Below are 26,978 nucleotides of genomic sequence, written 5' to 3' on the forward strand. Positions count from 1 at the left end.
CCACACCACATCTTGTGAAGTGAAAAGCTGCGTGTTAGTAAGAAACAAATTCATTGTGTTTTATCTTTTAATTGTTGCTATTCATGGCCAAAATAGTCCATAATAACACTTCCTCCAGTGAAAAAGTCCATCTCCTCCTCTCTCGCATCAAAATCCACTCACATATTTGTTTAGAAATGTTCTGGACTGTTTTGGCTTGTAAACAGTGTTTGATCTGTACAGATTTCTCTCCTGATTCAGACCAGATGACCATTTTACTGGAAGCAATAGAGGACTCCTATTTTAGTCGGAAGTTTAAAAATGCCTTAATGATGGATTTGTTTCTGACAAACATGCAGCTTTTGGCTTCACAAGACTAATGTCTTGATGGAGTGGCGTGGATTATTTGTGGATTGTTGTGTCAGCTGTTTGGACTCTCATTCTGACGGCACCCATTCACTGCAGTGGATACATTGGCGAGCAAGTGATGTACTGCTACATTCCTCCAAATCTGTTCCAATGAAGAAACAAACTCATCCAGATCTTAGATGACCCGAGGGTGAATAAATGTTCAGCGAATTTTCATTTCCATTCCTTTAAGCAGTAAAACTATTCCTTAATATGTAATGATGCAAAATGGATCTGACATTCCTTGTTTGTCCTGCACACTGACCCCTTTAAAGTGAGTGGGAATGAAATAAGCATCTCATTAAAGGAAGTGATATTAAGTGGGTTTGACTGCAGTTTAACTCAAATCTACACGAGAACATTCACAGAACACTGTTCAAATCCAGCTCTTCTTGTCCCCTGCGCCCTGTTATTCACCCCATAATGATCTGTCTATCAGTGTGTGAAGGTGTGTGAGCTTTGATTTCTGCTGCTTGGCACTTTGTGTGTCTCTCTCTCTCTCTTTGCCACTGCTTTGCTCGCTTTATGTTGCTTTGCTGTGTTTTGCTTTGCTCTGCTGTGCTTGTGCTTGATGGTTTGCCTTTTAATCACGACCTGCTCTCGTTTTGTTTGTTTCCTTCTTTTTTTGTCATTTCCAGATTTGCATATCCATTCTTCCTACCTCCTTCATTTGCCTTTCCTTCACTGAGAATGGCAAGCGGGCATTCCACTGACAAATTCAGTTTTCTGTACCCAACAGACACCAGTCAGAACGTTAAGAGGTCAGTCTAGTGCTCAGCACCTTCCACCATGTGTGTGCATGTATTTGTGTGTGTGGTTTTTTGGGGTTGGGACATTATTGATGTTGTGTTCACTCTGATTCCAGCTGTTATGAGCCCATCATATCTGTTGTATGTCATGTTTCTCTCCTCCAGGGTTTGTATGACCTTGATGTGTTTTGTCTCAGAGCAGCACACAGGTTTCACCTGCTCGTTGCTGGGTTTATTCCTCTGATCAAGCTTATTAAAGTCAATATGAAATGTCATTCATAACATATTTTGCTTTCATAATGATGATGTCATAGATTTCTGATTCATATTCAAATGGATTTGTAAAAAAAAAAAAGCCCATTTTGTATCAGGTCATTCCCGGTGAAAAATAAGAGGTCTCAGTGATGTCACTGGAATAATGTGTATTTAAAATGTAAATAGACTTTGATTTCATGTTGTCTTTAAAGCAATAAGAGATGCTTTTACCCTAATTTTACCATAAATGAAAAAGTGCAATAATAATATGTTTTAAATTAAATGTATAATTTATTAAATATACACTTACCATTGAATAGTTTTGAGTCTGATTTTTTTAATATATATTTGTGAAAGTCTTTTTTGCTCACCAAGGCTGCATTTATTTGATCAAAAAACAATGAATATTCCGAAATATTACAATTTAAATTAACTAAATATTACAGTTACATTTATATTTTAAAATGTAATTTATTCCTGTGAATAAAGCTGTGAATTACTATGCTGATTTGCTGCTCAAGAAATATTTTGTTGCATATTTTCGTGCAAAATATTCTTTGATAATTTACTGTCATGTTTGGTCAATTTAATGTATCTTTGCTGAATAATCACAATAATCATATAGAATTCAAGTGTTGTGTATTGACTTTTACAATGCCTTTTCAAGCAGGGCTAATTCAGTATTTTATAACATCATTTTATATCCCTTATTAAGCTTATACTTTATTAAAGCAATAAGCCATGAGAGACCATGCATTATAATGATTTTTCGATAATGGGATTTTGTTAAACAACTGATCCCCCTTAAACATAGTAAAATCATGACTTAATACTTTTATTAAAAAAAATTATAGATTGTATTTTGCATGTTTAGGGGAATGGAAAACTCTTTTTTTTCCTTTTGAGTCTTTGATATGCGTTTCATGCAGTATCAAGCCTCTTTGACTAGTTAGATGTCGTGACCTTGATCTTCCATACATGTGTTTGTGAGTATGTGATCATAGATCATAAATATGCTCGCTCTGACATTTCACCTCTCCCACACACGCGCTCGTGACACACTCACGGCACATCTGAACACATGCTAACAGCTCCAGGCTCACAGCCTTCTCCCATTTCCGCTGTGTGTGGCTGAGGTGCGAGGGGAAGGTTCTGACGCATGATGCCATTTTCGTGTGCTTTTCTTCCTCTATTTCCATCTTCCCCTGACTGACTGACTGACTGATAATGCCATCAGAGTGTTCAGGGGAGATCTGACACACACATGCACGATGAGAGAGGATAACACACACACACACACACACACACTGACAGGAACACTGTTTTCCGTAAGGAGCCACTCTGCTGCTGTTTTAATACTTAGCACTTGTTTTCTCATTTTTAACATTGTTAGATGATTATTTTTTTTATCTTAATAAATATCCATCACATGCAAGATTTTTTCAGACCCTGCAAGGAATATGAGTACCAGGATATGAGGGCTTCTGTTTTTAATAATTAATACATTGCATGAGGGATGCACGATATTATCGGACCAATATCAGAATCGGCCGATAATGACTTTAAATTTAAATATCGGCATTGGCCCAATATGAAAAATTATGCCGATATGTCTTGCCGATAAGTGGAATACATCAACTCGCATGTGCTCAGGTTGTGCTAGCGATTAGATTGTGTCAGCATTGTAGCTCATTCTTGAAGCAAAGTTTGCCTGAATGGTGATTGGATTCACTGCTTTGGATCACTGCATTTAAACTGAGAATGCGCGTACAGAAAGACGCGTTCGGAGTCCGGTGGCCGCACGCACTCTCCTCTCGGGTCCGGGAGCGAGTGGCGGTGGCTTCTTCCAGCGGCTTCGTCCTACTCCTTGGCCCCCGGAGCTTCTGGGGGATTAAACGGCCCGGCATCCTGGCCCGTCAGCTGTAACGGGTGCGGCAGTCTTCCTTCTCGACGCTCCCTTCCTGGACCCGCGAGGACACCAGCGTGCATGCACGGGGAAGAGACCGGTCTCCCGAGGAGAGGCGCGCTCGGCATTTAAACGGCGGCGGTGATGAGGCTCTATTCACATCAGGTGCGCCTCATCACACGCCGCCAGCCCTGGCTGTTTCAGCGCCCCTCCTCTCTCACACACCCACTCCCGTCGGGAGCCTGGTGAAGGGCGGCGAATACGGGACTGGGTGGTGATGATGATAAGGGGGGGAGGCAGCCGACTCGTCACAACCCCCCCCCAAGTGACCGCCGCCCACGCAGGAGTGCAACCTTCCTCAACCAGGCTCCAGCGGTCAGAGTGGGTGGGGCAGGAATTCTTCTCCGGGCAACTCTCCCTCTCGCACCGCGCCGGAACCGGGACAGAGAAACTGGGTATCAGTCGACAGCCTCAACCAACCACGGGGTAAAATGACAAATAGACAGAACGTCACTTACCCCTTTGGTGGCTGGGAGGCTGTCCCCGTTGTTCCTCCGTCCCCGTGCGGGCTCCACGGCTTCTTGCGAGCGAGAGGGGATGATGTCATCAGGTGTTGCCCAACTGCGCTGTCTAGGCTCCGCCTGCCCGCATTCTCCACCACTGTGGCGGGAGGAACAAACGACAGACACAGTGGGCGTGGCGTCAGGCCTCGGAGAGGTTTTTATTAAACAATAATAAACAAAATAGTGTCCAAGGGGAAAAAGTGTCCAAAATAAACAGGGGATCTGGTGTCCTCGTTGTGCTGCGGGGTTAGTGAAGGAGGGCAGTGTTCGCAAAGGAAGGGTCCAGGGAAGGGGCGGAGTCCGGTGGCCGCACGCGCTCCCCTCTCGGGTCCGGGAGCGAGTAGCGGCAGCTTCTTCCAGCGGCTTCGTCCTACTCCTTGGCCCCCGGAGCTTCTGGGGGATTAAACGGCCCGGCATCCTGGCCCACCAGCGTGCATGCACGGGGAAGAGACCGGTCTCCCGAGGAGAGGCGCGCTCGGCATTTAAACGGCGGCGGTGATGAGGCTCTATTCAGATCAGGTGCGCCTCATCACACGCCACCAGCCCTGGCTGTTTCAGCGCCCCTCCTCTCTCTCACACCCACTCCCGTCGGGAGCCTGGTGAAGGGTGGCGAATACGGGACGGGGTGGTGATGATGATAAGGGGGGGAGGCAGCCGACTCGTCACAATACTGATTTATTCATTATGTGTAATCATGTGTAATGTGTTATATATTTTAAACAAATTATGAGCTCTAAAAGATTTTCACAATTTTTACAACTATTTTGCTTTAGACCATTTACAAATGTTAAATCAAAATAAAATGTTAAGGTTACCACTGCGTCTTTCTGAGAAAAAAAATGCAGTGATTAATATATAGTTTATAGTTATTTTAAAATCTTCAAAGAACTTCATTATTCTTTATCTAATTCTAACAAATAAATTCTTGTTACAAACTAACCAAAATAAAAAATAATTATATATCGGCTATCGGCCAAAAGGAGTTGAAAATTATCGGCATATCGGCAGAAATCCAATATCGTGCATCCCTACATTGCATTGTAAATAATAAATTATAACTGTTTGGAAATGACTAAATTATAAATCTTTTGAACTTGTTTCGATGCAAAAATGAAGATTGGAGTAATGATGCTGAAAATTCTGCTTTGATCACAGCAATTAATTACATTTGAACATGTATTTACATAGCAAACGGTTCTTTTAAATAATTGTTTTTCTTTTTTAATTTTTCATCAAATAAATGTAGGCTTGGTGAGCAGAAGAGTCCTCTTTCAAAACCATTTCAAAAATCCCACTGACCCCAAACATTTTAATGTTAGTGTAAACTACAACAGATGGGTAAATTGACTTTAATGGTAATCTAATACTTACATTGAAATGCAAAGTTTTATCATTCAAAATACAACAAAATCACGTGAAAAGCTGCAGTCAAACACGTGAAGTTTTGTGTCTCAACTGAGGCTTTACAGAATCATCTAAAATGTGATCTGAGGTCAAACCGGGCTAAACGTAGTTCATCAAAACCAGGTAAAAATGGCCAGTGACTGGTGTTTTTATGGTATACAGGAAATGTATGATGCATCTTGTGCGAACATTTAGGGCCTACAAATTTTGAGTCGTGTGTTTGAGAGTGTGCATTTTGTCTTCATTTTGATTTGTTTAGGCAGATGATTATGTTGCAGCAGTTCATGCCTGTTTCTCTCTCTCTCTCTCTCTTTCTGTCCGTCTCTCTCAGTAAGAACAGGCTGTCTTCCACCATGAACCCGGTGTACAGTCCAGTGCAGCCGGGAACCCCATACGGAAACCCCAAGAATATGGCATACACTGGTACGTGATGAGAGACACACATGTATTTAACAACAACACAACATGCTTTATTAATAAATGTCGGTGGTCTTGCACTATAATTCATCAGTTCATGTTAAAGAAGAGGTTTGGCTTCATTAAAATGTAATGAACAACCAATGAAAGTACTTTTCTGCTGATGAATCCAAGATCATAAATAATATTAGCCAATATCATCTAATCAGGTTTTCCTATTTCACTCTGAAATATATAGAAATGTAAAAGTGCAGATGTAATAATATCATCTGTAAAGGGATAGTTCACCCAAAAATGACATTTTTCAACATTAGAATGATTTCTGAAGGATCATGTGACACTGAAGACTGGAGTAATATGCTGAAAACTCAGCTTCTCATCACATGAATAAATTACATTTTAAAATATATTCAAATAGACAACAGTTCTTTGAAATTGTGATCATATTTCACAACATTACTCATTTTTACTGTAATATTGAAAAAATAAACATTAAAAATGAAAAATGACAGATGACAGCATTGTTTGTCTGTGATAAGCAGGAATTCTGCAGTGTTTTCATCTGAGCTGTGTGTGCATTAATGCAAAGTTCACCTCTGTTCAGTGTGTGTGTGTGTGTGTGTGTGTGTGTGTGTGTGTTCATGCATGTAGAGTGTTGTGTGCGTCTGTGTCACTCATGGCAGGTGTTTGTCTGCTGCCATGGCAACCGTGTGCTCATATTTAATGTGGTCTTATTGAAGGGATTCTCTGGGTCAATAGAGACTGTTTACATGCCAACATCTCTCTCTCTCCCTCGCTTTCAGTCTTTTCATGATGTCTTTCTGAGGAAATGTTATTGCTTCGAGGTTTTCTCACATGCAAAATATCAGTTTCATTTTAGAAAATTCTTTAGGAGAAATAAAAATAGAGACAGATGTGACCGTTGTTGATGTACAGTGAAAGTATCTCAATTAAGATGAAATAATGAATGTAGAAAGCAGATTATTTCTTGAGATAATTTGAGAAATTAGGTTCTCTAACTTTGATATCGAGACAAATTTGACCATGATTTGAGAACGTTACAAAACTGTTTGCTTATGAAATTAGTGAGGAGAATTTTGTTGGAAAACCTATGTTAAGTTTGTAGTCATTAGTTAGTCAGGGTAGTCTTGAATTTCTTAATTTGAATGGAACAGGGTGTAGAATTGTAAATAGAATTGAATTAAGAAGTAGAATTAAAATGTAATGAAATTCAGTACAAATAGCTGCTGTAAGTGTAGTTTTTCTCTAATACATGTTATATTTCACTATAAATTACCCATACATGTTATCATGTTGACCTAATATAGACTAAATGTATAAATTATATATCAATTAATTTACTAAAAATTTAATACAATTTTATTATATATATATATATATAAATAATTACTGTAGATAATAATTTTATTAATATTATTATTAATATTTACCTGATATTTTCTTCTTTTTTTTTTAAGTAACTTTTTGACACATTCACTTACCCAGAAAAACCCAAATAAAAACAGACTTTCAGAGAGAGAGATTCTCTATAGAAGACAAGACAGACAGCACACGGTTCACTGGACACATTCTTATAATAACTGTACGACATTATTAAAGTGCAAGTGGTTCTGCATGTCTGTTGACGCTGGAATGAACTGAAGTGAAAGAATGATGAAATGAAAGGTTAAAATGCCAGTTTTAAAGGGTCAGTGCACATGCAGGTGGAGAGAGTGTTTGTATCGGGGCTGGAAACACTCTTAATCGTGTCTTTGTGAGCGCTGCTCAATGCATGGCTTTTCCGGTCATTTCAGAGGAAAGACTGTATAGGATGCTCTGTACTTAAACACAAACAGCCTGATCTTCTGGTATCTACACAGATGAATATCACCATATCTTAGGATGGCGTTTGGTGTAGCTTTGAATGCATTTGTCTCTTTAAAAGTGAAGTATGTTATTTAAAATGCTTTTAGTCACTGAACGAGACCACTATATGTATACCATTAAGCTGATTTCTGAAAAGTGTGCCACTTTCAAAGTGTTGTTTGGGAAACTAGTTTGAAAACAGTCATTCTGTTTCCATTTGGTGCAAATAGTAATACGGAAATGACAGATTTCAGCTTGACTAAATGAATTCAATATTTCAGCGTATTTACTTTGTTAAAACCTGTTTCTGCTCCTATTATTATTGATTCATCAGTGCACATTATTCCAACGAAGAAAATATTGGTCTTTTGTAATCTTTCATCATAATATAATTAGTTTCAATATAGCAATTTCAGTCATTGTTTTAGGTTAATTGCTTTCTGAAATCTTCTAAAAGGCTAATAGTCAAGTCACATTTATTAGGGTGGCACTTTATACATTACAGATTGTTTCAAAGCATAATAAAGTGTTAATGTTGCAAAATTCATCAATTATGAAATGACTTGATATTGAATATTTGCTCATATTTGAGACAGTAATTTAATTACAGCATATGCTATAAAAACATGTGGGATAAAAAATGCTCTGGCATGTGAATTTGTATCTCTTGCTTATATATAGTACATCATGCCAGGGTTGAGCATTCTTCTAAGTATCTTCTTACAGAAAAATATATAGAAATGCAATGAGATTTAGTAAAGTGCAATGAGATTTAGAAGTGTTGTCATTTCTGGGTGAACTGTTCCTTTAAGAAGCACATGATCAAACAGATACTCACAGGTTCACTCTTAACAAACTGAACAGCTTTATTTGTCCTGCATCCTCCAGTGTCGATCAATTGCATCCCTTGCAGTGAGCTGTTCAGACATGAATACTCTTTCCCATGATGCCCTGTACGTCTGACAGCTTGTGCTGTTCAGTATGAGAGCGATGCGCTGCCTTTCACACTCATCCGACTGTGTCTTATTGAGACAGACGAGTCGTAATGGAGACCATCTGTGCCCATCCTGTTCAATCAAGAGCTCACCTCGCTCTCTCTGACTCTCTTTGTTCTTTTCATATGATGGCACAGGTTACAGAGCGTGATTTGGATCAGTATGTCTGGAAAAATGAACAGCCTCTTCATTTACAGAAGTGAATCTGCACTTGCTGTCATCAATTTATGTTCTGATGACTTTAATAGAAGGAATGTATTTGGTTGTATTTGGTGTATGCTCAAAATTGTCAGCAATGCCGAGACAATGGGTTTGATTCCTTGTGAATGCATGTACTTGATAAAAATGTGTATTTTATTTTTTCAGGGGTGTTTTTTTTCAGAGAAATTAATACTTTTACTGGACAAGGATGTATTAAATTGATCAAAAGTGACAGTAAAGACATTTATAATGTTTCAAAAGATTTCTATTTCAAATAAACGCTGTTCTACTTTCTATTCATCAGAAGAGAGTATCATGGTTATATGAAGCAGCACAACTGTTTTCAGCATTGATAATGATCAGAAATGTTTCTTGAGCCGCAAATCAGTGTATTAGATGATTTCTGAAGGATCATGTGACTGAAGACTGGAGTAATGATGCTGAAAATTCAGCTGTGCATCACAGGAATAAAATATATTTTCAAATATTTTCAAAATAGAAAATAGTTATTTTCAATTGTAATAATATTTCACAATATTGCTGTTTTTACTGTATTTTTAATCAAATAAATGCAGCCTTGATGTGCATAAGAGAAAATAATACACTTTTGAACTGTAGTATATAAAACAATTTAATATCAGAAAATGACAGCACAAGTTTTTCTGCACAATATTTACTCAATTTATTGAGGAAAATTGTTTATCTTATATGACTGAAACATTACTTTATTAGCCAGTGCATTTCAGTCATTAGAAATGTCCATTATATAATCCAATAAATTGCTCATTTTGATTTCATGTTGATTCTCTGCACGTTTTAGTGTCATTTCTCAACTGTTGTCTCTTTGCATGTGTACAGGTTATCCTGGAGGTTATCCTACGACTGCTCCGACCTACACCGCCAACCTTTATCAGACAGGTAGCCCGGGATACCCACCAGGTGTGTACACACATGCATTCTGTCCACTGATTATGAAGCATTACACACTTACATTAGCAAAAAAATACATGAGGCCGAACACTTACACACTTTAATGATCCATTAACACCAATAAAACAAATGCATTTGTACTCACAAACGCATACGGTCCCTAATGCATTATACTGTCTAGCCTCGTTTTGATGATGCTGGTCTGTAGCTGAACTATTAAACAGTGTATTACTGTTAGTGATGCAATGCTCGAGCTAAATATATACAATACGCGTCACAAAATTGGCTTTATTAGTATTCATGTAACAGTTGAACTTGAACAATACTGATATGGCCACTAATTGTGTTTTGTTCTTTATGAGCTGCTCCCTGAAATGAATTCTGTCAATAAATCTGTTTGTGTCTCGATCTGGAGAGATATATGTGAATAATGCATCCGCAAATGATATTTAGAAGTTTTTCGGGTGTAAACCTGCATGATTTGTGTCTTGAAAGAAAGCAGAGAGCAGTGAGGATGAGGCACGTGGAGAAGGTTGACTTTAAGTACAGATCGTTTCCCATTGGTATTGTGTTAACAGGCTTGTTTGAGCCAGCGGGGACTCAGCATTTAGCATGGTGTTTAATACAGTTTTGTTAAAAGAGATAAACTGGATTTGTGCTGTAAGCAGACATTTTTGGCTCAGGATGTAAATGGTGCAGTAGTGGATTGGTTTGTGAGGTCTGTGGTGTAATCAGTGGCGCCCTGAACAGATGCTTGTATAATTTCTGTCTGTAATGTTATGACATGCCACCTGCCATTTTCAGATGCTTATACAGACTGTCGTAGATCAGAGATCAAGTTGACATTTTGCTGTTGGAATCAGGTTTTTTTGGGGGGGCAAAATTCTGGTTTGCTTGGATATGATCTCAGATATCAGTAGATGGTACTTTTGGTTGACCAGCAGTTCTTTTACACAATCTGATACACTTTCTGACCAAGTTCTTTTGGTTTCCACCCAATATCTCCATTAAAAGCATTTAGAGCTCAAAGATGTCTGCAAGATCTTTTTTTGTCATTAAAAACACCAATTAAAATATGTATTATGGAACATAGACTGTGTGATAAGACTATTAGTAATCAGATGCTAAAAACAAAAAAACTAAATGCATCTAAATGATAAAAAGCATTGTTGGGATAGCAAAAAATATCAGCTTTTAAAAGGGAATTTGATATTTTATGTCCAATAAAATATTGTTAAAATGTCTTGGTGCAAATTCATCATTTGGATGAAGGCAGTAAAATTAAACAGATGCTAAATGGACATATCAAGAATGAGGATGTGGTTTGTGTTTTACGCAATGAATAATTGGATACCATTCAAATCTGTTTTATTTCTGCCACTTTTTTCCTCTTTCCATCTCTTGTACATCCAAATAAGAATAATAAAAGTGTCGGTAATGATTTATTTTAATGAATACAAAATATTCTCATGGTTTATTCATATTGTTAATCTTCTTAGTTTAGCACAATTTCACATTAGAAGGAAAGTTTTACTGTTTTTTAGCAATTAATCGGTTTTCTGCCACATTTTCCAATTTTAGATATCGGTATTTGCAAAAACCACTATACAATTCCATTTAAAAACATTAAGTTGATTTTAATTCTATCCCTTTTTTCTCTCCACTAATTTTACATTATATATTTAATATGACGATAAAATAAAGTTTAGCACAATTTCACATCAGGTGGAACGTTTTCATTCATATTATCGGTTCTAAAAGCTAACGTATTGATTTTAATTGTTAACTGGCCAATTTAATTTTGAATTTTAGTTATCAGTATTTTCTAAATCTACTGTCAGTTGACCAAAATCGACTATCAATTGAAATTACTTTTAAAAGAGTTGAATTTATTTCTGTCTTTGTTTTCTTTCTGCACTAGTTATACATTATTTAGTATTTATTTAATTTGACAGTAAAATAAAAATAAAAAAGCGTCAGTAGTGATGAAGCTTAGCTATTGTGTATTTGTGTTTGATTTTCAAAATGTCAAAATATTCTCGTTAAGTCATTGTTAATTTTTGAAAAAATTTCTGCACTATTTTACAGTTTCTGAACATTTTAATAACTACTAACTATAATCAATTATCAACGATGTTTGCTCTATTTTAGTTATCAGTCTAGGCAAAATCTGCTAGAGGTCGACCTCTACGTATCTATTAAATGTATGGATCTTTCAGACTATTCTTCCTATAGTGTCATAATTTAATCGTTATCATACGTATCATGCATATCATAATATGCATGCATGCACAAGCGCAGGCTGAAGAGCTGCGGTAAAGTCATGTGTGAGGCATCTATGCGGCAGAGTCCCATCATGCCATTGTGTTTCCAGCAGTCTCTTTGTCCCTCTGTTCTCGTGTTTGGGAACATCTCATGAGTTCACTCCATCGCCCCCTTGTGGCTCTGACAGGATTCCTGCATTTGGAAGGAAGGCCTACAGTTAAATACCTTTTAATCAGTTTGCCGATGCGTTTATCTGACGTAACATCCAGTAATCTTATTACAGAGATCCTCCTGGAGTAATCGGGGTTATGTGGCTTTCGTAAGGCCAATAGTTCATGAGGGATTCCTTTGAGTGATTTCAGCCTACAATGTACCTTGCTTAGATCTTTATTCTCTATGCCAACCTCTATGCCGTTAGCATTCTACCATATTTCTAATCCTTTTTTTTTGGTGTATATAACATTGTATGCATAAACTGCACAGATAATGATTTAAACATAAAGTATATGTTTGTAGCACACTACGTGGAATATCTCGCACTGATTCTTCCATTTCCAATGTGGCGAATAAGCCATTATGAACCCAAAAGTAAGACATTTAACACAAAATTGGATTAAAGTGCAAAATAACCTTTCTGAGATTAAATAACTAGACTCCACATGCTGAAGTAAAGATGCAATAGACGGTATTGTATTGTATGCAAGTTTTCCTATCCATTCAATTGTAATCCATAATTCTGATTATGGAATTTTAACTTTTCGAAATCTTTTTGCACTGCCAAATGTTAACACATTTAGCATATGTATGTAGCATATTACAGTTCAAGATATTTATCATGTTTTATATATATATATATTAATTTTTTTAGTTGCTTTTTAAAATATATATATTTATATATTTTGAATGTTTACTTTTTTTAATAGATACATATATTCTTCAAATACAGTATTTATTATTTTAAGTTGATTTTTTAAAATATATATATATTTTTTTGTAATGTTTACTTTTTTTAATAGAAGAATCTTTTGATTTTTTTTCTGTCTTTCTTTATTGCCATTAGAGAAGAATATATCAATGTCGAATAAAGCACATTTAGTATATTACTGTCTTTTATACAACACCACATCCTATATGTGACCCTGGAGCACAAAACCCAGTATATTTGTAGCAAAAATACATTGTATGGGTCAAAATTATCGATTTTTCTTTTATGCCAAAAATCATTCGAAAATTAAGCAAAGATCATGTTCCATAAATATATTTTGTAAATGGCTTACCGTAAATATATCAAAACTTCATTTTTGATTAGTAATATGCATGGCTAAGAACTTAATTTGGACAACTTTAAAGGCGATTTTCTCAATATTTAGATTTTTTTGCACCCTCAGATTCCAGATTTTCAAATAATTGTATCTCAATGTATGATGTATGAATCTCAATTTTGAAAAATTGACACTTAAGACTGGTTTTGTGGTCCAGGGTCACATATTAGGTAGCTAGCTAGCTAGTTTGGTCATTTTAGTTTCACTAACCTGGGGAAAATTCAATGCTCAATTCAGCACCTTCTTGCTTCAGGATTGTGGGTAGTGTAGCCAGTTGAACTCAATACTGAAATCAATGGTTTCTATGGTAGATCTGTCCTTTTGTTGACTAGTATTTTTACTTCTGGAGCCCTACTTTTGGGGTTTGTTAATGCAGGTTTACTGATGGACTGTGAGTGGAGGAGAGGAGTGTCTGGGCGATTTTTGGAGATAAAAGATGTGGCCACACAATAGTGGCGCATGTGTGTAACTCTTCTTGTGTTGTTGTGTTTGTTTGGGACAGTGCTGCTGGTGAAGCAGGCCTGGCCCCAGACGGCATCTGCTCCGGGGGCCGCAGAAGGCTCCTATGACCTGGCCATGGACGCTGGCTCAGAGAGCAGGCAGTACCAGGCCTCATCTACAGCATTCAGTAAATATCATTACTATACTCTACTGTAACTGCTGTGTGTTCCCTGTGACTCTATAACACACAAACACACACCCTTTCCCCGCACTGCATCTGAAGAACACTTGCCCTCATTGTTCTGTTTCCCCCGAGCGCACGCACACAAACACACCGTTTTGATGCTGCAGGATTTGATCACATAATGACTTTCATGCATGCTGTGTAAAAACACTTTACAACAAGTTCTGTTGCACACTTTACAACAACTGCTTACATAGGCAACTATAAAGCAGCATCCTAAGTCAAAATGATTTTTTTTTTTAATCACTTTTTATGTTTATTTTTTTACTGGATATGATTTTTCTGTATTTATATTGATTTCCATATTTTCAGACCTGAAGTATGACCCATATGAATTTCGTAAATACAAAAAAAAAATGCTTTGTTTATTATTATTTTATTGCCCAATAGAATTATTGCAATAGTAATCTATTTATTGTTTATTATTGATTTGTTAAATATTTTAAAAATAATATAGTAATAAATATTATTTTGGAATAATTATTATGCCTATTAATTAACATTCTTATTTATTTTGTTATTTATGTTTGAATTATAACAGCAACTGACATGAAGTGCTCTGGAGACTCAATTCTTAATTTTTTGCAATACAATTTGACATATAGATAAATATATTTATAATTGCCATTTCTTTCCACATTGTATGCCAGTTTGAATGCATTCTGGGATTGTCCTCACCGCAAAAGATAATGCTATAGTAATTTGGTCAAAAATGATCATTAGTATGATCATTGATGTATAATAGAGTTTTTATTAATATATATTAATTTATTTTCCATTTTAGTTAGTTTTCGTAATTTTGTGGTGTGGTTTTGTCATTTCTATTAGTTTGTTTTTTATTCATTTTATTTTAGTTTCAGTTATTTTAATACATCAACTAGCTGAAATGTATTAAGCTGAAGTATTTTATATTTTTAAAATATATTTGATGTCAGGTAACGCTGAAAAGCAACATATTTTCTTCTGTGTCAGATTGCGCTTATGATGTCTTAAAATGCTTTCTAGGTAGGCGGCTCGCTAGGGTTTGTGACGGGTAATATCTCACATTGCATAATGAAGACACAGTCTGCGATCTAAGGTTTCATTCTCACTGTAGACAGTCAGCAGGGCTTTTGGACTTGGATTGCAGCATTAAATGAGTGTTGCGGGATTGAATTAGACCGATTGAATGGCTCAGCTAGACTAAAGAGAGTTGAATCCGGTGTGTTGCATCAGTGGTGGTTAAACGTGTAGAAATGACTGACAGCGTTTCTTCGGTATGTAGGGAATCTGTTGGTGTGTTGTGTAACTAATAACGCCTCAAGCAATGTATTCTTCCCATTTGTGCAGCTGATGTGACATTCAAATTACAACTTTGTTGTCAACAATCCTCTAATAAAAGCCAGATGGTGTTTGTAGAAAAGAGAAAGTCTGTCAGTGAGTGTTTGATTGTTCGATATATGTGATATTTCTGACTTGAAAGGGTGTGCGCGTGTGTTTGCACTTCATATATGGCACACTTGTAGAATTGCAGTGCACTCCCTCCTTACAACTCTAGTGTGCTTTACTGTTGCTTACCAGAAGGGGGCGACATGGAGGTTTTGGAAATCCAACCATGAAATCAACATGAATGAGTGTAAAAAACAATATTTTTTAGACATACGTGTTCATTCGATTGTTGTTTGGCATATGCCTGCTTGACCTGACACTCTCTCTCTGTCTCGTTCTGTATTTCAGGATATACTGCAGGAACGCCTTATAAAGTGCCCCCTACTCAGACCAACGGAGCCCCTCCGCCCTATTCCCCATCTCCTAACCCCTACCCGGCCATGTACCCCATTAGAAGTGCCTATCCCCAGCAGAACCTCTATGCTCAGGTAAGACCCTAATCTGACCCGGAACAAACTGGAATTATACCACAGTCCATGATTAGCTTAATGTTTTCTTGTGTTTTGACTAGGAGAGTAATCAAAGTTGACTCTTCTAATCTTATTCTGCATTATTCATCAGGAAAAAGTGTTGTTTTGTCATGTTCTTTCAGAATGTGTTAATTTTCTTGACCTGAAATAACATCATCTAGGTCAAACCATATGCAAGCATTGTAAAATCTTGCTAATAGTTAATGTATTTGTGCAATAAAGATGACAGCAGTAATATCAAACAATGATTCAAATAACAGTGAAATCAGTTCCCAGTTAAAAAAAATAATAATTTTTGTCCTTATAGAATATTGTTTTACCCAAATAATTCACATCAAAGAAGTAAAATGGACTGTTTGAGTATCAAAAAAATACTTTTGAGTCTAATAAATATGCTAGTCATTTAGTACAGTGTTATTTTAGTATTATTCATAGTATGCTTTAATATATTGAATTAGTTTTAATTTTGTATTTTCAAGTTTAATTTTAACATTTGTAATATTCTGTAGTAGTTTTTACTTTTGTTTTAAATATTTATTTTTATTTTTAATTTGTTTTAGTAAGTTAAGTTTATTTCAGCTTATTTCTAATTTTCATTTAGTTTAGGTATTTCATCTAATATTTATATTTTATTTCAGCTTTATTTGAATGACCAAAAATGTTTTGCAATAGTTTACTGCATCAACACTGATATAGTAATCTGACTGTAGTAAATACTAAAGTAATGTGGTTTAGGATCTAAAAGCATCACTAGAGTCATTTTGGTTGCTTGATGTTTTGTAGTCAACTTAGACCCATTATTTGCCACACAACCAGGACTATTGGGATTTGTTCCCATAATACCCAGCATCACAACACAGTGAATCATCCCTTACAGGTTTTGAACCTTCAGCCTTTCTGCTCCCCGTCACCGGTATTTTATCATTTGAGTTGGTCTTATTCTCAGGGTGCTTATTACACACAGCCAGTGTACGCCGCCCAGCCTCATGTAATCCACCACACCACCGTGGTCCAGCCCAACAGCATCCCCTCCGCCATCTACCCCGCTCCTGTACCCGCGCCCCGCTCCAACGGCATGGCCATGGGCATGGTGGCCGGAACAACGATGGCCATGTCTGCCGGTGAGACCCTCAAAAATGAGAATATTGTTGAAGCCAAGAAATTATATTTAAAAATGTCAAATTAATGTATACTTGAATGTGTATTAAAAATACAGCTACTGATACGCGACTCTTCTACGTCAACGGTAGGTATCTTATATATATATACATACATATATAGTTTTAGAATAAAAAATATTTTTTATTTTATAATGAAAAAATATATTAAAATAAGTTTTACAATTTATATAATCACTGTTTTTAATACACTTTGTTTATTAACTAGATTTATTTCAATGCAACTGCTGCCATCTCTTTTAAAACTCTTTTAGTTCAGTGTATTTTTTATTATATATAAAAATATGTCTATGTTACGGAAGAGGATTAGAGCCAAGCAATAATAAAAAAATAAAACCATCTCGAGATTAAAGTCATTGTTTCGAGAAAAAAAGTCAAAATAAAATGTTGAGAATAAACTCATTAAATTACGTGAAAAAAGTCATTAAATTGCGAGGGAAAAAAAGTTGAGTTAAAATATTGAGAATAAACTCATTCAATTACGAGAAAAAAGTCGTAAAAATAATTTGAGAATAAAAATTTTGTGAATAAAGTCGTTATGTTTCAAGAAAAAACTTGTTCAGTTTTTTTTATTTTGAAAAAAAGTCAAAATAAAATGTTGAGAATAAACTCGTGAAAATTACGTGAAAAAAGTCATTAAATTACGAGAAAAAAACTTTTCCGATGAGATATGTGATGAGAAAAGGAAGAAAAGAGAGTTTGGCAAAAGACGGACTCAAACCCATGTCGATCGTATCATACGCTACTCCCCAGCGAATGACTCTCCACCCTCTGCCACTGCAGACACTGAATAACCTTGTCCAACAAAATTAAATGAATATGACACGGGTGTGTTTTTCTCAACTTTTTTCTCAAAATTTAACAACTTTTTTCTCGTAATTTAATGAGTTTATTCTCAACATTTTATTTCAACTTTTTTCTCGAAATTAACTATTTTTTTCTCTAAATTTAACGACTTTTTTCTCATAATTTAATGTTTATTCTCAACATTTTATCTCAACTTTTTTTCCTTGCAATTTAACAACTTTTTTCTCGTAATTTAATAAGTTTATTCTCAATTTTTTCAACTTTTTTTCTCGCAATTTAACAAGTTTTTTCTCTAAATATAATACATTTATTCTCAATTTTTTCAACTTTTTTTCTCGCAATTTAAAAAGTTTTTTCTCGAAATATAACGACTTTAACATTTTATTTCAAATTTTTTCTTTAAATTTTACGAGTTTTTTCTTTTTATTATTACTTGGCCCTAATCCTCTTCCATACTATGTTTAATATGTTTAAATATATATTATTTTTATTATATATTTCTAAATATATTTTTGGGAATTTTAGAATGAAAAATATATTAAATTTATATAATGTTTGAATTTATTAATTAGATTTATTACAAGTAATAAATCACAATAAAACACTATATATAATTGTGTGCATAACATATACATATATAAATAGTAGGGCTGTCAATTTAACATGTTAACTTAATTATTTATGAAATTCTGATTATTATAATTAGTTAAAAATAATGCAATTAAAATATTTGAATGCAGTTAACGCACTGACCCCGCCCTCAGACCTGTTTCAAACCTGAATGACTTACTTACTTTTGTGGAACATAAAAGAAGGTATTTTGAAGACTCTTGCTAACAAAGCTGTTTTGGTTACCAATGACTTTCACTGCATGAACAAAAAATACTGATATGTTTCTTAAATTATATTTTTAATTTAAGATCATTTAAGATATCATTTCTTTTGTTCCATAGTTTATGTTAGGCCGTTATAGCCTAAACATTTTTGTGTAATACATTTTATGTTGAATCAAGTCAAATATTTCTTTCTAAAGCTACTATTTGTAATGTCAACATGATACTTTCTCATTTAGAACAATAATAGCTTTAAATAAACTTTTGTGGGTATGTTCACAGCCAAATTTAGTTTGCAATTAAAAAATTTTATTGACTGACAGCCCTAATAAATATACATACATGTATGTATATATTTGATAGCATTTTTGGTTAAATATAAATACATATTTAAAATAAGAAAATCCTTAAGTTTCAGCAGAATTTATAGAAATTACATTTTAATTGTATATTAAAAATTAGACAAATGTATTTTTAATCAAATTTATATTTTATATAAAATATTTTTTTTATCATTTATAAGAGTTATTTAAATGTATTAATATTGTAAAAGTTTTTAGTTTATTAATTTGATTTATTAAAAATCGCATCTACTGGCATATATGGCAGCACAGTATTATTCTTATGTCCGTTCCAGGACTTAATGTGTTTTGTGTAATAGTGGATTTTGATTTAAAAAAATGACTCTTGAATCTCTCCCAATAGGAACGCTGCTGACCACCCCTCAGCACACTCAGATCGGAGGACACCCCGTCACCGTGCCAACGTACCGGCCCCAAGGAACACCTGGGTACAGCTACGTGCCACCTCACTGGTAGAGCCCACCTGCCAATCATGTGAGTTCCCGCCCACAAGACTCATTCATTCACCCAGCGCAGAGCAATCGCTGACTTCATCTCGTTTTCTCTCTCTCTCCTTCACAGATCTGGAGTCAAACATTGTATGCAACTACTCAAGTCTTACATCGGCGCTCTGTGCTCAACAGTGAGGCGCTACGTCTGTTTGCAAGAACAAAAAGAGAAAAAAGTGCAAGGGTCACTTTATGCATTCTTACGTGTTTTTGTAAAAGCTGCTTTTTTATCTTTTTATTTAATTTTGATTTTTTTTTTCTCTTCTCATTTTTTTGGGATGATGTTTTTGCATTAGGTTATTTTAATTCTTCATTGTTCCATAGTTATTCTATAAGAACTCCAGAATGATTTCGACCAATCACGGCCCGTCTTTGTGTTCAATATAAACGCTGGTGTGTAGGAATGTACCGACGCAATATCAGCACCACTCGGATCATAATCATCCACTTATGCTGCCAAATTTGATAACCTTTAGATATTAGCACAGGGTTCGTTTTCTTTTATTTATTTACAGCAGAGTTTCATTTCAGCCTTCCCAAAGCGCTTGGGAATCGTTCGAGGAAATTTCATTTCTCCCTCATTTCGTTCTGTCATCGATAACAAGGGTGTCTTCCAGCTTGTAGCTGTTCATGTAGATTTGTAAGGAATATATCATTAGTAAGGCAGTGCAAACGTGGTTTAACCTTCATTAGGATATCGAGTACATACAGTAATCTTAGTTATTCACTAAATAGAGAACGTTTGAGTGAGCCGGTTACTTTATTAGCTTATGTGTCAGGATAGCGTAAGCTTCGAAACTATAACGTGTTTATGCGATTTATAAAAATGTGCGCGCATGGGTGCTCTGGCGGCATGCGCTCACGGTGAATATTGAGGGGAAAAAAATGTATCAGTGGCACTTAGCTGGAGCCTCTGGGTGCGATGTCGTCCCGCGGGCATCGACACGTGTGCCAACTTTGAGGCCAGACAGGACGGATGCTACTCTGATGAAACGATTAGGATCGCATCCGGTTCAAAGGGACTTTGCGGCATCGTAGATAGCACTAAAAGCAAAAAAAAACAAAAAACATTTCCAATCAGCTCCAGGTCTCGAGTGTGTCTGACCCCTGGTCCTCTGTGAATCCTTGGGCCTTTAAGCCCGTAGTTGCACAGATTTTAGACGTAGGAACGGAGTTGTTCAATGCAATAATACGAACGGCCTGCTTGAATGGCTTTTAATTGCAATTTACAGCATTTTTAGAGAGAGATAAACAGAGAATTTTGATTTCCTATCCCAAGGCCTTGCCTGTATCCATGAATAGTGTACTCAGACGTGACATATCAAGTATTCTATGAAATCTTATCATACCGAAGCATTGCACATTGACAAATAGACGTAACTTAATAACCAATTATACGGTACACTCTCATATTTAATGATGTAATTAAGAAAATCAAGCATTTACTCTGCAAACCATTAGTCTTGGTGATGTCTCTGGAAGTAATATTATTGTCAGTACAGAACAGTATCACTCTTTTCGTTGTTTTGTTGGCTAAGCGACCACTATTGCGATATATAGTACACTCAAAAGTGGGAAGAAGCGATTCTCTGATCTTATGTGAAAGTCAACGTCTAGTAATGCATGTGTCATGCGGGTGAATGCAGTATAGTGTAATCAGATGGAAACTATGCCCTTGCGAAGCATGGTTGCATCATGTTGAATTGCAGCTTCTGGATTGCTTTTAATAATACATTTACATTACAGCACATTCCCTTTGGTATTTTTCGTTAAAGTAAAGGGAGAGAGTGAGAGCGCAGAGTGACTCATGAATCTCATGGAATATATACGTATATAAAATCGCATAAATTAAGTGAAGCCTCTTTTTTTTTGTTTTTTTCAAATTCTCATTACTGTAAAACATCCTGTAGTTTTTTTAATGGTTATTTGTATAACTCTAAATAGTGATTCTTTATAGAATCTCTGCAATATTGTAATTTTTTTTTTACAATATTTTTCATTTACATCAGCAAAGGCAGTACAACAAATAGTACCATGATTCATGGATAATTGATCTAAATTTCAGGAAATTGTCATGAAAATAATAATAGAAAAATCTAAAATAGGCTTCATTTTCTTTATGCAAAAAAAAATTCTATATATATATATATATATGTTCTTGACAGGTTGAGATTCATCTGAAAATGACTGTAACTTCATTGCAGTATAATCGTTCTCCTGCCGTTTGGCAAAAGCGAGTCAAAAGACCTTTGGTATATGTCGTATTGTCTAACAATGGAATTTTATTTACACGGTGTCATCAATTAGTAATGCAAATCAGTCAAACCAGCTTATTTGTTGATTATTGAATGCAAATCTCATAATTCACAGCATGTTCACATACTCTGTCTCTGTTTTGATGACATTTTCCTGCGCTCTGTGCCCTACTCTTTCCTTTTCTGGTCTTATACAGTATTATATCAAGCAGTGAACTATATTTTCTGTCTTTGCATAAGTTTGCATCACAAGACTTGATTGATGCATTTAATCACTGTAGTCGACATATGACACTGAACTCTAGGACTAGAGTGACCTGCTACACTGCAAAATGAATAAAGGGTTTTGATTCTGAAATAGAGGACGTTACCATCCACTCTGACATGTAATGTAGGCGCTTTTTACGTAAGTGTTATTTAAAGTTTTAATTAATGATTGATGTTCATTTTTCTTATATAGGAGATCTTTATAGTTGATCTGGAGTGGAGTGATACAGTCCATGTGGTTGAGAGGCATTTCAGAGCACAAGTCTTCAAAGGGTTTCCTCTTCTTCTACATCTGTCTTTCTCTTCTTCTTTTCTTTTCTTTTCAAGGAGGACAGAGTTCAGCGATTCTGGAGCTGCGGCTAAAAATTAGATACGAGCAAATATATGTTGAAGTTACAGGCATGTAGGACATATTAATGCAGGGTCATCATCATGAATTTAAAGGGACAGATCATCCAAAAATGAAACATTGTGAGGAAACAAGTCAAAATGATAACAGAACTTGAATTTTTGGATGAATTATTCCTTTAATCAGATATTTTCTTGCTCGCCACACATTATTCCAGCGAGGGTTTTTGATGTGTTTCTCCTGTTTTAAAAATAAACTGATCCATTTTCCGTGTGAAATCAGGTGGTCTTTTCAGGGTGTTTTTTCGCCCGGTCGTGGTGTGGAAGAGGCTTCGGTTTCCGTTTTATTTATTTTTTTCTGTTCGGATCGTTTTGATGTTGCTATTGCAAACCCATGCACTGTTCTATTCTTTGGTTACGGGGCATCGATCAAAGGATTGTTTACTAGCGCCCGTGATGCATGCAGCGGGGTATTAGCTCTAGTGAAGTCAGTGTCACGTCACCAGTATGTAAAGGTATTTCTAAAGTAATTGTGGCACTGCTTTCATGCTCTTGCTGAAAACCTGTGATATGTACCATAGGCTTTGACGCAAACAAACGAGGGGTTGCTATTTCACGCTACTGTTTAGGAAAACAGCTATTTGTGTTTGACCCGTATGGAGAATAAGACTTTGTTGTTTGCATTCTAAATGTAAAGCAAAAAGGGGAAAGTCTTCCAGAATTTATCTCCCTTCAGTGAGTGTTCAAGAGCCCTTGCCCCATAGTATGTATGACGCACTACTGCGCGGTTCTGGCAGCACGGAGATCTCGTTCCTGCGAGGTTCTGGCAGGTCCGAGTGCGTTTTCGTCAGTGTGGTCTAGACCGTGCCGTTCCACCGTTTGAGCAAGGAGACCCACATCAGGCTTGTGAAATGAAGTGTAAAACTGTTTTTATTATTTTGGGGTTTTTTTTATTGTTTTGGTTTGTTTTTGAAGATCAGTTAGTGATCTTTGTGACATAATTAAGCCAAGTTTGTAATTGTATAATATTTACTGTAAGATGTAGAACATTCAATAACTATTAAAATCTTTCCAAAAAAAAAAAATAAATAACAGTTGTTGTTGTTTTTCCTGCCACATGCTCAGTCGTATAATTCTGATGATGGATTGATGGGTTGTTTTTTTTTGTCTTGTCAATTAAATTTAATGTCAAATGGTTGAATTATTATTAAAAGAAAGATTTACCCATAAATAACCGTTAAACCCTAAATAATGGGAAGAGGCTTCTATTTACTGCAAGGTATGACATAGTATAGCAATATTATATATTATAGTAATAAAACTTATAATATTTAAATATCTGATATATTTGTGTGTGTGTGTGTGTGTGTGTATATATATATATATATATATATATGTGTGTGTGTGTGTGTGTGTGTATATATATATATATATATATATATATATATATATATATATCTCCCTCTGGTACCGTGTTGCCTCCAGGCAACATACTTTATTAATTGTTTTTTTTTAAGTGGTCACGTGACCCATAGTGGTCCATTTTGCTTCCAATTTCAGGATGTGTGCACGTCACATGACTCCCTATTTTTTCCAATGAAAAATGCATTTATCATCAATTTTCATCCATATAATTGCATTTTCCAAAACAGTAAGTAAATAAGTATTTTCAAAAACTTTACATTATAAATCATCAAATGTTAGGAAATTACAAAAAAAAAAACATGTTGCCTCAAGGCAACATTGTACCGTAATGGAATCACAATATATTAGGTTATAAATACAAGTATATGATATTTGGAAATAAGGAAAAGAGTTATAATTATGTAAATGTATTTGCATTTTTGCTAAATTTTGTAACGCATTTGTAAAAATAGTCATTCAGATACTATATCTGCACTTATTATGACTTTTCTGTCGAGAGGAATTGCTTTTACAAGCAGTGAGGTGTCATTAGTGAGGAAGGAGATTTTACATGCATGTGCTTGTGTGTGTGTGTGCATGCTTGTACAGATAAGGTGCATATTAGGATAAGGTTATGCTGATTTTTTATTTTATTTTTTATTTTTTACCTTGAAACATCTCTGATTGTAAAGTTTTGATATGATAACTGATATGATGGTTTGGTTATACTTGTGATCCACGATGGTACAATGTTGCCTGAGAGCAACAGCTGGATATGAAATAGCATTTTATTAAATATGAGATATGCAATACATTGAAAACTAGATAAAACGAACTGTTCAAGTATTTAGTTAAAGAAAATTATGTTAACAATAAATATATTTATTTTTTATGCATGAAAATGTCAAATGTTTAAATTTGTCCGTTGTGGTACAATGTTGCCTTGAGGTAACAAACATTTAAAAAAAAAATAATAATAATCAAAATGTTTATTGATCATTATAGTATCCGATTTTAAGCAGGAAAAACATCACAAATAATTTTTTCCTCGTTGATGTCATATTGCGTACCATAGAGGGATATATATACCTCTGTTTATCAATTTGCACTAATAGCTGCTCGCATAAAAAATTAAAGGCATTAATGTTTTCCTACAAAACCACCACTGGCTCTGCACCTAAATTCATTTCTTCAGACGTATGTGCCCTCTAGAAGCTTGCCTTCTGCAAGTGAACGCCATCCAAAAGAGGCACAAAATCACTTTCACAGACTTCCCTCCTGGTGGAATGACCTGCCCAACTCATCTTCAAGAATTGGCTAAAAACACATCTCTTCTGTCTTTATTTGACCCTCTAACTCTAGCAATCTCTATTCTAATTCTATTCTTTAAAAAACCTTGCCCCTTTAAACTTGCACTCTATTCATTTACTAACTGTTTGTTTTCTTAAAAAAAAAACTAACACTAGCTTCTCTAATCTTTTTGTATTCTACATATCTATTTGTTTTCTTTTTATTTATTATACAATTAACAAAAGCAAAAAAAGGCCTCTAACACTAGCTTGCTCTATTCTTTTTCTATTTTATGTTTTCGTTTTATTATATAATTAAAAAAAACTTTGTTATGTGTACTGCATTAAGCTAACTGAGACTTGTTATAGCACTTGCATATCAATGCTCTTTTGTTGATTTTGATTGCTTTCATTGCCCTCATTTATAAGTCGCTTTGGATAAAACCGTCTGCTAAATTACTAAATGTAAATATATATATATATATATATATATATATATATATATATATATATATATATATATATATATATATATATATATATATATATATATATATATATATACACACACTGTATATACAGTGCCCTCCAAAAGTATTGGAACAGTAAAGACAAAATTGCTCTGTTGGCTGTGGAGTCAAGACATTTGCAAATATGATTAAAAGATGAATATGAGACAAAACTACAGAATGTTACATTTTATTATTAGCCGTTTCAACACATACATGTTTTACCAAATAAAAAGAACAGCACTTTTAGAGTTCATCCCACTCATTTACTCTTTACTCTTCCAATACTTATGGAGGGGACTGTATATATATTATTCAGCTGAAATATAATTGTTTTGCTGAAATAGACACCCTTTGTAATATAAATGTCTTTACTGACATTTTTGATCGATTTAATGCATTGTTCCTCAATAACAGTATTAATTTCTTTAAAAAATAAAAACTCTTACTGACCCAAACTTTTGAACAGGAGCATATAATCTTATGAAAGCTTCCTAGATAAATACTGTTCCTCTGAACCTTCTATTCATCAAAGAATCCTGAAAATAAATAAATAAAACAATTGAAGGAAAATGTTTTAAACCAGTTTTGAATAACTTGAAAAATGATTTAGATTAAACCAGTAGTCTGAACAGCTGAACAGCTGCTGTCAACAAAACTAGCTTAAAAATGAAAAATCTATCATTAATTCCAAACCTGTTAGACCTTCATTTCCAGAACACAATGGAAGATATTTTTGATGAAATCTGAGAGCTCGCTGACCCTGCAGCAACGCAGTTGAAATGTTCCCAAGCCCAGAAACATAGTAAGGACATCATTAAAATAGTCCATGTGACATCAGTGGTTCAACTGTAATTTTATGAAGCAATAAGAATATTTTTGTGTGCAAAGAAAACAATAAATAACAATTTTATTCAACAATTCTTCTCCTAAATCATGTTTTCCGCCAGTATTGAGAGTATGGACTGTTTTACAGATGTCCTTGCTATGTTTCTGGGTCTGGGAACATTTGCTTTGCTGTCTGGTCAGAGAGCTCTCAGATTTCATCAAAAATATCTTCATTTGTGTTCCAAAGATGAACAAAGGTCTTACAGGTTTGGGACAACATCAGCGTGAGTAATTAATGGCATGATTTTTCATTTTTGTGTGAACTATCCCTTTAAATCTTTAATCATTTCACTTAACTTCACTCATATTTTAGAAGCAGACACCAGACGTTGTTTTGCAACAAACCCTGAAATGTGAATGAATCTCTTTAAGCTGTTCAAGTGTCAGCAGGTCATCTTTTTTTTCTTCTGCATTTGGAAACGGTGGATATACTCGTTCCAGCACGTGGAGCCATGTTTCCTACATTCCCAGAGACTTCCAGTGGCAGCAGAGACCAGGTGCAGATGT

The 26,978-nt window shown here is 35.1% G+C and overlaps 1 protein-coding gene across 6 annotated transcripts in view; it reads left to right on the plus strand.

Moving 5' to 3' along the window:
- fam168a (family with sequence similarity 168 member A) overlaps positions 1–23,454 on the plus strand; it is a 46,727-nt gene extending 23,273 nt beyond the window's left edge. The window contains exons 2-10 of one of the 6 annotated variants that reach the window (XM_079374000.1): positions 1,026–1,148; positions 5,596–5,687; positions 9,602–9,682; positions 13,763–13,888; positions 15,662–15,801; positions 16,790–16,964; positions 17,060–17,089; positions 19,367–19,497; positions 19,585–23,454. In XM_079374000.1, the coding sequence (XP_079230126.1) occupies positions 1,078–1,148; positions 5,596–5,687; positions 9,602–9,682; positions 13,763–13,888; positions 15,662–15,801; positions 16,790–16,964; positions 17,060–17,089; positions 19,367–19,479 (828 nt within the window). In that variant the 5' untranslated portion in view covers positions 1,026–1,077 and the 3' untranslated portion in view covers positions 19,480–19,497; positions 19,585–23,454. The remainder of the gene's footprint in view (positions 1–1,025; positions 1,149–5,595; positions 5,688–9,601; positions 9,683–13,762; positions 13,889–15,661; positions 15,802–16,789; positions 16,965–17,059; positions 17,090–19,366; positions 19,498–19,584) is intronic. The other 5 variants (XM_079374001.1, XM_079374002.1, XM_079374004.1 and 2 more) reach the window with 5 other exon arrangements.
- The last annotated feature ends 3,524 nt before the right edge of the window (positions 23,455–26,978 follow it).

This window comes from Barbus barbus, assembly GCF_936440315.1.
Source record: "Barbus barbus genome assembly, chromosome: 23".
Classification (NCBI taxonomy): Eukaryota; Metazoa; Chordata; class Actinopteri; order Cypriniformes; family Cyprinidae; genus Barbus; species Barbus barbus.